Below are 10,719 nucleotides of genomic sequence, written 5' to 3'. Positions count from 1 at the left end.
CCAATGTGGGAAAAACCACGGGACTGTAGTCCACCTTAAACTTCCACTGTCAATAATAATGATAACAGGTTTACAGTAGGTCTTCTCTGGAATAACTAGAGGATCAAAATAATATCAAGAACATAGATATTGGCTCAAGCATATCTTCATCACATAGGTGAATCTCCTCCAAAGAGAATTCTAGGTCTCACAAAGTAGATATCGCAGGAAAGTACCTTAGAGAGGGTAAACTGCAGATCAACACCGTTAGGATTGTAGAGTTTACTGCAAGGATTCTCCATATAAAATTTGGGCCAAAACTGATAACGTTTGGCCACCGATCGTCAAATAGAAAACTTAAAAACCTTACTTTGTCTCTCCTCTTTCCTCTGCACGCTGCACGCTCTTACTCTAATCTCACCCTAATTTCGGTCTCTCTAATCTCCAATTAGTTGATTTGGGTTTATGGCCCAAATTGTCCAAGCCCAGGACTGGACCCAACACTATTTAGTACCATCAATTCAGATTCTGATCATCCACTCAAGAACAGAACACAAAGCCGATCCAGTCTTTTTTTTCTTTTATCTTAAAGTCGTAAGAACACAAAACAGTATTGCTTAATGAATCCTCCAAGAAGGTACAATTTCTAACATATCTGTGTCCTTCACATTCACCTTCATATGGTGTTCGTGTCCCAAGAGTTCACGGAGACGGATCTTCTCAGGGATATCGTCACCAGCGCCGGGGGAAGTCACGGTGGAGCACAGAGCCGGACTTTGCTCGAGCCCATGGTGGAGGGTCTCCTGAAAGGGAACAAGTTCTTGCTGGTGTTGGATGATGTGTGAAGGGCTGAGATCTGGGACGACTTGCACCGCAATCCTTTGCGAGGAGCAGGGTGCTGGTGACCACCAGAAACGAAGGGATCACGAACCAAATGAAGGCGGTCCACGTCTACAGAGTGAATCTACTGCCCCCTGAGGTTTGCTGGTCCCTGCTGTGCAGGAAGGCCACGACGAACGCAGACGAGGAACGGATGCCCAAGATCTCAAGGACACAGGCATGAAGATCGTTGAGAAATGCCAAGGACTTCCCCTGGCCATCAAGACCATCGGAGGGGTCCTCTGCACGAAAGAACTCAGCAGAAGGGCATGGGAGGAAGTTCTCCGCAACGTCGCGTGGTCACAAACCGGCCTACCCGAAGGCGTCCACAGAGCTCTGTATCTGAGTTACGAGGACTTGCCGGCCCATCTCAAACAGTGCTTTCTCTACTGCGCCTTATTCCGTGAAGACTACGCGTTCGTCAGGGCATAGATCGTCCAGCTGTGGATCGCCGAGTTCCTCCAAATATCTTCACCAACTCTCTGGATCCAATATCATTTCATGGTACCAATGATTTAGCCATTACTTTTCTCATGTAATCTGAATTCTGAACCCAAGAGGTGTTGCAATTTGCATTCATGGATCAACCACCCACAAAAGTTCTGATACTTCACTTTTCCTGCATTCTTTTACTGTCGATAACTCACTTTACATCATGGAAGAAAAAAAGGGCTCTTTTCTTTTTCTTCTTTGAATGACCCAAATGTTCAGCAATCTGCAGAGATTGCAGTGATCATAGGCCTGAGCACTTCACTGTTTTCTGATATGGATTTTTTTCTTTCCCTCATCTCTGTTCTTGCAGCACAATATGTGATCCCAGCTACAGCAACAAGCTACTTCACACTGTTTTCTTTTCTTTTGCTGATCTCTGTTCATGTAGCACAGTGTGTGATCCGCCTACAGCAGCTGGCAATGAAATGCCTGCAAAATGCCAAGCAAGCATTCTCATCATCACATGGTTGGTGCAAATGCCTTCTTTGTCACCAAGAAAAGCCCACACTTCACAAGCTATATCTATCTTGGTAGCAGACCAACACAGGCCTGTGTCTTGTCTTGATTCAGGGAAACCTTGCTGTGAACTCAGCCATGGCTTCTGACAAACATTTACAGATACTAGATAGGTGAACACTTGCTATGGATCCATGAAGAGGTATATTCCTTTGAGTGAAGCTTTTCAAAGGCTCATTGCTAAGTGACAGCTTGTCAAACATTCAAAGTTAAGCTTTAACCACCTGCTAAGAGCATTGGAAGGAGATTTATCAGTTTATGTTCAGAAATGGTTGCTCAATTCATCATTAAGTACAATTATGTACTATCGATGCAACCATGACATTGATACCGCCAGATGCATTACGATCGGATTAAACTGAGATTTAATTAGACCTGGTATGAATTACCTAAAACCACAAGACTCTTAGTTAGTCGAAATATAGATTCTAAAAGGCTCTTTTCAATTTTTTAATTACCTTTCGCATAAAGCATGCATAAAAATGGAAGAAAAATCACATTGCACTTTTATCTTGCTGTTCTTATTAACTGGTTCTGATGTCATTTCTGAAATTGCAACAAAATATCAAGAGGTATGCTATATTCAAGAAGTTATCTTAAGATGCCAAGAAAATTCGAAGCCGGATCTGCTTATGCATAGTTTAAATTGTTTTAGATTATGTCATTATGATACAGCTTGTTACCTGCATTTATGATTTTGTAGACCTGAGAACAAAAATAAGAAGAATCAAGATCTTGACTTAATACAATCATTGTGGTGTCCATTTAGCGGGAAGGCTTAATTAAATGATTATTACTAAGAAGAGGGAATTAATAAGTAGAAACTAGACATAATACAAGTTATTATTATGCCAACTTAAGGTACACTCTCATATATGCAAATGTGCAGAACTTGGATGCAAACAGTTCATGTATTTGGAGGAACCTACAGCTCATGTCAATAAGTTAGCAAAGATCTGTGGCAACTGTTTCATGAACAGTTCAAGGTTTTAATGTATCAAGCAAATGCCAACAAGAAGTTCATTGTAACAAGGTTTAGATACAAAGTTACAGTCATTCTTGTCTAAGTCTTCTAAATTCTTGCACTTGGATGAATGTATTCAACTCCATTTCCTTGTATTCTTGAGGAAAAAGTGCTGACCCAACTCATCGTTTTTATCAAAGATATGATTCTTTCTATATATCTTAGCATGCATGAAATGTGCAGTCATATAAGACAGATTTATAGAACACTCCAAACCACTCCAGAGCCTTCAGAGTGTAAAGACAGGCTCCTTTGTTGAGAGTTCATTGCAAAGGATGAGTGCTTCACCTGCTTGGCTCTACTCAGCAATGGAGGTACCTAACAAAGCTTGAAGAGTCGGTGATACCATCAGGGTTGCAAATGTGGCCCGTGGGGAATCATTTTGGGGGTTCTTGTGAATGAACAGAATGATCAGAGCAACAATTGAAGAGATCTCTTGACTTAGAAGGAGAAGACTAATGTGGCATTGTCGTTATGGGAGCAATGAGGAAGAAAGGTATGTCATATCCTACTTATCTCTGTCCACTTTGTTTTGGTGCATATTTCCATTGTGTTCTTTCAGCTCCAATTAAAAAACAAAAGGGGTTTGACATCAGTGTTGAAACACAGGACTCAGCACAATCATTTGAAGAAAGTTGCATCTATTTGAAGCCTAATCTGCTTCATCCTTTCCGTCCATTATTGAGAATCACAAGTTTGCAATTTAGTATTATCAATTCAGATGCTGGTCACAATACCACACTCAACATAACTGTAAAATAGAGAACAGAATTAAAGACAATAGACTGAGTCACCTACAAACCTGTGTATTGGAACTTTTCTCTTTCTCTAGTCAACACCATTGTAGTTGGTAAGTATTAAGAATGCACCACACTGATGCATGTAACTCGAGACTGATTCTATATCTCATCTATCAAGATTTCCACTTTGTTTCAGATGATTGATTTCTTCTTAGGCAAAAGAGAAGCAGAATTTTTGTGCTTATGCGTGTTTTGCAGTATGCACGTTTCCTTTTGCATTGCTGAAAATAAACTTAGATATGGTAGGTGATTAATAGGTATCTGTGTTCCCTTGACATTAACATGGATCATGAAGGGAGAAATCATTTCAGTTTCGTCATTCTTAAGTATATTCAGAAGAACACTTGGTGTTCTTCTGATATTTGATATTTGACAGTCTCACAGGTCTGTCAAATATTTGACAGACTCACAGGTCTGCATCTTAGTTCTACAGTAATTCCACAACACATGATCTGTATGTTCCTCAATATATATAGTTTCATCACCATATCTTGGGAATGTAGTTTCAACACCATATCATAGGAATTTAGTATGAGTCGCAACCAACCTCTCGATCTGCATTTCCGCTCAAAAGTCTCGGACTTTCCATGGTCAGCTCCATTTGCAATGATCATTTTAGACATGACTGCCAATTACATCGTGAATGATGTCGATCTCTCTGCCATAAGCAGCAAAAGATGATTGAGAGTTGCCACTCCAAAACCAGACGGCGTTAGATGGTGGAGACGTGAGCATGAAAGGCTAAGTTACCTCAAAGCTCATTGATGTCTTCTCCTTCTTCTTCTTCTTCAGCAGCAGCAGCAGCGAAAGCAGCAGCATCATCGACTAGGTTTGTCTCGAAGGTGCCGGAATGCTTGATGTAGTTTATATAATTGCCTCGGTCATCTTTGATGGAAAAATTAGGAAAGTGTTTGATCATGGGCCAGTATGCGCCATTTTGGAGGCATCTGCGGAGGAGTTGGGTGGTTCCGTGTACGTCCAGTCTCTGTAGGATAGTGAAATCCGCCAACCACTCTGGTAAATGATTGTATGGAAAGAAAAACCCGCCCAACTTCAAGAGCTCCAGTGCAGGGAGATCAGCAACAATCTCCAGATCTGACTCACCACTTATACTCAGTTCTTTTACAGAAGGGAAACCTCCGATGGACTTGAGAGCACACACATCGGTCAGATCCAATGTGGTTAAGCAGGTTGCCTGTCGGATCAGGCCTTCCGGTAGAGACTTCAACTTGGGGCAATTTACGAGGTCCAATTTGTCGAGGCGACGCATAGCAAAGCCTTCCGCTACCCAATCCCACACTTCCATGTTAGTCATATTCCAGAGTTCCAGCTGCCTTGGTTTCGGAAACAACGTAGGAGAAGAAGAAGAAGAAGAAGGGCGCTTTGAATTCCGTTCACGATCATTTCCAGTAGCAGCAGCAGCTTCACACCCAAAAAATTCCGGTCCGATGGTTGTCACTGCACGTGCACCTCGTATGTGAAGAAACTCCAAGCTAGAGAGCTTCCCTAGCGGTGGAAGCAGTGGCCAGTCATAGCAGTCAATTAGTTCCAAGTGTCTTATGTTTGGAAGAAGCGAACTGATGCTTGCAGACGCCATCCAGCTTGGGTACCGGCGGCCGAACAAATTCTCTAAACTGAGCATAACAACAGATGATGGTGGATGAAGTGCCACATCTAACACCTTCTCCATTCTTTCAATCTCTTCCTCCCTGTAACCATCGGATGTGAATGAGCAACATAAAAGTAGTTTCTTCAGTTTTTGGTTACCCTTTAAGACGCTCGTATCTCTTCCCGGTTCAGCTTCCAGCCACGCCCTCTCCAACCTGTGAATGGAGAGGTCTCTGAGCTCCTGGAGGCCGCATAATGCTTCCAATGGGCACATACCAATGCCCGTGTTCACGACGAATCCTTGGAGTTCATTGAGGTGCTTCAACCTTTTTATTCCATATGGAAAGCTCTCCAGCCGTGTACCTTTACAATCGAGTGCCCTTAGATTGACTAGTCTTACTATACCTTGGGGGATCTGTGTCAACCGTCTACATCCAAAAAGGATCAAAAACTGCAAATTCGTCAGATTGCATATGCTTTCTGGAAGCTCCGTTATATGGCTCTGAGACACAGTCAAGTATCTCAAGTGTATCAAATTTCCCATGTAGTGTGGTAGGCTCTGGATATTTCTGCCCATGAGATGGAGGACTCTAAGTCGCACAAAGTTCTTCAAGTAATCATCTATATCCTTCGCATAGCCATGTACTAACAATGTCCTCACCGACTCATGTTGCTTGATCAAACTGACGATATGCTGGATGTCCGTGGTTTCAGTGGCCACAATCGACAACCGACGCAGCTTCATCGGGGCGGCAGCACTTCTCCACTCATTTTGCACGTCACTAATGAACAAGCTCTCATCTTTCGATAGGAAATGGCCGAGCGATCGCAGCAGGTCATGCATCCTGGAATACTCACCGGAGTCCAGATCGTAAGGTTGCCATTGTAGAAGGCTCCTATGAAGCAGCTCTCTGTAATATTGCTCCCCTGTTTCCTCCAAGCTGACATCTCCTCGTGCTTCGACAAACCCCTCGGCTATCCATAATCTGACGATTTCAGGCCTCTCAAAATCAAAATCTTCTTGGAACAAGGCGCAGTAGAGAAAGCATTGCTTGAGATGGGACGGCAGGTCTTGGTAGCTCAGATACAGTGCTCCATGCACACCTTCGGGAAGCCCGGTCCGTGACCATGCGGCGCTGCGGAGAACTTCCTCCCACGCACTTCTGTTGAGTCCTCTGTCGCGGAGGACCCCTCCGATGGTCTTGATGGCCAGGGGAAGCCCTCCGCATTTCTCAACAATCTTCATGCCTGTGTCCTTGAGATCTTGGGCATCCCTTTCCTCCTCTGCATTCATCGTCGCCTTCTTGCACAGGAGCGACCAGCCATCCTCCGGAGGCAGCAGCTTCATCTCGTGGACGTGGGCCGCCTTCATCTGCCTCGCGATCCCTGCGTTTCTGGTGGTCACCAGCACCCTGCTGCCTGCTGCTCCTCCCTGCAAAGGATTGCGGAGCAAGTCGTCCCAGATCTGAGCATCCCAGACATCATCCAACACCAGCAAGAACTTGTTCCCTCTCAGGAGACCCTCCACCAAGGGCTCCAGCAGACTCCTGCTCTGTTCTCCACCATGGCTTCCACCAGCACCTTTAACGATATTTCTGAGAAGATCCGTCTCGCTGAATTCTTGGGACACGCACACCCAGATGGTGGTGCGGAAGCTGGCTTTGATTTTACCATCATTGAACACCTTCTGAGCGAAGGTGGTCTTTCCGATGCCGCCGATCCCCACAATTGCCAGCACCACCACGTTCTTACTCGGATCTGGCTTTGTCAGCTGCTCCACCAGTGCCTCGGCGTCCTCCTCCAGCCGCTCGCCAACCATGTCAGACTCCATCACGGGGGAAGTTATGCGACTAACTCGAGGAACCACCCTTGGTTCGGCCGCAGACACATGGAGTTGCAACTTGGACCTTCGGGCCGAGATCTCTTCCAGCCGATCGTTGAGATCCTTGATTTTGACGCCCACCGCATGTCTGAACTTGACCTCGCGAAAGCAAGCAAAGAAGGGAAATCCGCACGAGGTGGACGGCTTCGGATCGGACTCACGAGGAGTTCACTTCTCGGCCTCCATCCGGCACTCGTCGAGGACGTCGTCGGCGTCGTACATGACATCCTTGAGCTCCATCAGCCAGTCGTTGACGTCCTCGTCCTCGATCCGCCGCTTCTCGGCGACGCGAAGGACAGAGTGGATGTTGCGGAGAGATCGTTGGAGGTTTTGGATCTCCCCGGGGACGCCCAACAGCAAGTCCACCTCCTCTTTAGCCATGTCCTTCAACGTACCGACCAGCCCGGAGATGAAGGCATCAAGAACAACGGCCATCTTTGATCACAGAGTGGGAGTGGGAGTGGGAGTAGTGTACCTCTCTCTTCTAAGTCTTTGTGTCAGCCAAGACAAAGGTGCAAGTTATAGCTGCATAAACTATATATATATATATATATATATATATATATATATATATATATATATATATATATATATATATATATATATATATATATATACAAAAGAAAACTTAAAAAACTTAATTACTAAAATTGATATATCAACGAAAGATATATCCAAATCCAAAAGATAAAAATTCCTCCAAAAATTAAAGAATTTATTGGCTCTAATACGAGTGACTAATCAATTAGCCACATGATTTTCTTGCATGTAAGATTTTATAATCATTCATAATAAACAGTTGATGGAAAATATCCCTAACAACATTTAAAATTCATCACAGAGGGAGAAAAAAATTATTTATTTATAATATTTACTATCCTCATAAGTCTAGTATAATCCTTTAAAGATAATTTTTACCTCACAATAATTATTATCTGCTTTCTAAATATACCTACAACTCAAAAAAATAACGAAAGCATCTGAAGCCAATATTCTAAGAAATATTACAATTTAATTTGATCCAATCGAAAGCTAATTTTTCTCATTTAACCAAGCAAAATTAATGACTAATGTTTCTTATGGATTTGATTGGCTTCTGATAAATATGTAAAATCATTTTAAAAAAAATAAAATATATTATATTATTAAAAATAACATCGTTAAGAACCCCCGAGAGCAATAAAATAAGAAGCCTCAAAATTAAAATCGAAGGCTATGTGGTGACCGAGAATCAAAAAGATTAAAAATCTTATTCTTGCACAGCAATCAAAAAGTCAACTAAACAGCACAACGAATCAATGCATGTTCAAGAAATTTTAAATTAATATTAAAAAAAATACTACTGTACTCACAAATCTCCAAACCGATCAACGGTGACCAGCAACTGTAGCACTGGCAAAACATGCAGAAAGTAGGAGCGTCTCTTTTACATTCAAACCCAACTTTGATTGTACCGACGCACGTCTTTCAATGTATTACTACAAAATAATAGTAATAATAATAATAATAATAATAATAATAAAGTTAGTGCCATCTTCCGTTGCACAATAATTGACCAATTCTAAAACCTGTTGCAGGATAAAATAGGATTTTATACCAATTAAAGACTATGACATTAAGATAAAACAAGTTGGTTCTTGATGCCGTCTGCACCCGTTTAAGCCGTAATCTCGGGACGATACGGCTCGATTCAGGGGTCCGGATGCCGAAGATCACGGGTAGAGCCTCTTGACGTCTTTTGGGTGAGCGCTCGTGACAACCCGATTAGAGCGTGGTCTTCTGAGATGGCTAGCTGCAGTCCCCTGGCAATGCGGTCGTCGTGTACCTGCACAAAGGTCGGACCGTCTTTCTGGCCCGACCCCTCCGACGATCTAATTAGTGGACGAGAAGAGGACTTTTTTCTGAAGAGTTCCCCCTGCCTTGACCTTTAGGGCCCCCGACTCTTTATAGTTTGGATCTGATATTACCTGGTGTTCCTGCCTGTCAGAACAGGGTCGTGCCTCTGGCTGGATTTGACATTGCCATTAGGGTCGCGTGGTGGACCATCCTGTCGCAGGGTATGGGCGGCATCGATCGTCGCCCTCTGCGTTTGGGTGAACGTGCAGGGTATGGGCGAGGGAGCCGCTGGCTGAGGGGGTGACGTTGGGGACGTCGGGTCGACGTTAATGCCCGTTCACTCGGGCAGGGTGCGGCCCACGCGCGGAGGGTGTCGTGGCATGTCGCGTCGCCATCACCCCCTGAGTGGAGTCACTTCGATTGTCCTCCCATGGGACGGCTGGCGTCATGGTCCGTATCCCCGTTGACTTCATGGTGACTCCCTATCACTTCCCCCCCCCCCCCCCCTAGGTGGAGGTGTGTTGCATCGGTTTTTTAGAGTTTCGTGGATGAAGGGCGTCCTCGTGTAATGATCAGGCGAGCCGTAAGTCTGAGAAACGAACGACTCGTGGCGACTGGATCGACGAGTCGAGGGTCGGGAACTGAACTGGAGCGACTCGTAATGACTGACTCGATGAGTCGAGAGTCAGGAACTGGACTGGAGCGACTCGTAATAACTGGATCGACGAGTCAAGGGTCGGGAACTGGACTGGAGCGACTCGTAATGACTGGCTCGACGAGTCGAGGGTCGGGAACTGGACTGGAGCGACTCGTAATAACTGGATCGACGAGTCGAGGGTCGAGGACTGGACTGGAGCGACTCGTAATGACTGGCTCGACGAGTCGAGGGTCGGGAACTGGACTAGAGCGACTCGTAATAACTGGCTCGACGAGTCGAGGGTCGAGGACTGGACTGGAGCGACTCGTAATGACTGGCTCGACGAGTCGAGGGTCGGGAACTGGACTGGAGCAACTCGTAATGACTGGATCGACGAGTCGAGGGTCGGGAACTGGACTGGAGCGACTCGTAATAACTGGATCGACGAGTCGAGGGTCGGGAACTGGACTAGAGCGAGCGCCGTGCCCGGGGCGCAGGCCTCTCGTGTACCTGGGAGTCACTGCTTTGCTGTCTTCTGCAGGCAGGGAGGTGGGCGCCATAGATTGTGGCGGTGGGGTGTGCGGCGCTGCGCGCCACGTGGCACTCCGAGGGAGTGTGGCGCGGCTCCTGGGAATCAGGTTTCCCTGGGCGGGCTCTCCGAAGTCGGCGAACGCAGGATTCTGAGGCGCCCTGCTGGCCTCAAGGGCCGCGACTTGCCTTTCCTTCCTCGGGAAGCTCGACCGTCGTCCACGACTTATTATACATAAGCCTTCCCCAGAGAGGCTTCCCTGCCATTGCTTTCCTGCCGTTGTTCTGTCCGGCCGTTGCTGCTTCCTGTTCGTTCTCTCTCAACTCAGGCCCTTTCCCATCGCCTTGAGGTTAGGATGTCTTCGTCTTCCTCCTCTTCTCTTTCAACCTCTACCTCCTCTTCCGAACGCCCCGGGGTCAGGCATTTGTCTCCGGGGAGTGTCCCCCTAGAAGTGGGAGGGAGTTCCGCCCTGCTTGAGAAGTTCAAGCAGTGGCATGACGTGGACTCGGTGGTGACAGAGGAGTTTCTGGGGGAGCT

At 45.6% G+C, this 10,719-nt stretch overlaps 1 protein-coding gene across 1 annotated transcript; it reads right to left on the bottom strand.

Moving 5' to 3' along the window:
- Positions 1–528: 528 nt before the first annotated feature.
- LOC108952016 (putative disease resistance protein RGA3) lies at positions 529–7,682 on the bottom strand. The gene is made up of 3 exons (XM_065101172.1): positions 4,441–7,682; positions 4,238–4,348; positions 529–2,093 (listed from the first exon to the last, which is right to left on the bottom strand). The coding sequence occupies exon 1, from the start codon at positions 7,127–7,129 to the stop codon at positions 4,442–4,444; it is 2,688 nt and encodes an 895-aa protein (XP_064957244.1). The 5' UTR covers positions 7,130–7,682; the 3' UTR covers positions 529–2,093; positions 4,238–4,348; position 4,441.
- Between the last annotated feature and the right edge of the window lie 3,037 nt (positions 7,683–10,719).

Source organism: Musa acuminata, chromosome BXJ2-3 (genome assembly GCF_036884655.1).
Source record: "Musa acuminata AAA Group cultivar baxijiao chromosome BXJ2-3, Cavendish_Baxijiao_AAA, whole genome shotgun sequence".
Classification (NCBI taxonomy): domain Eukaryota; kingdom Viridiplantae; phylum Streptophyta; class Magnoliopsida; order Zingiberales; family Musaceae; genus Musa; species Musa acuminata.
The sequence above is the reverse complement of the archived record's forward strand: the minus strand, read 5'-3'. Positions and strand labels throughout refer to the sequence as shown.

Bases quoted from the DNA above. Each gene is read 5' to 3' on its own strand.
- LOC108952016 (XM_065101172.1), bottom strand. From the start codon at position 7,129: ATGGAGTCTGACATGGTTGGCGAGCGGCTGGAGGAGGACGCCGAGGCA.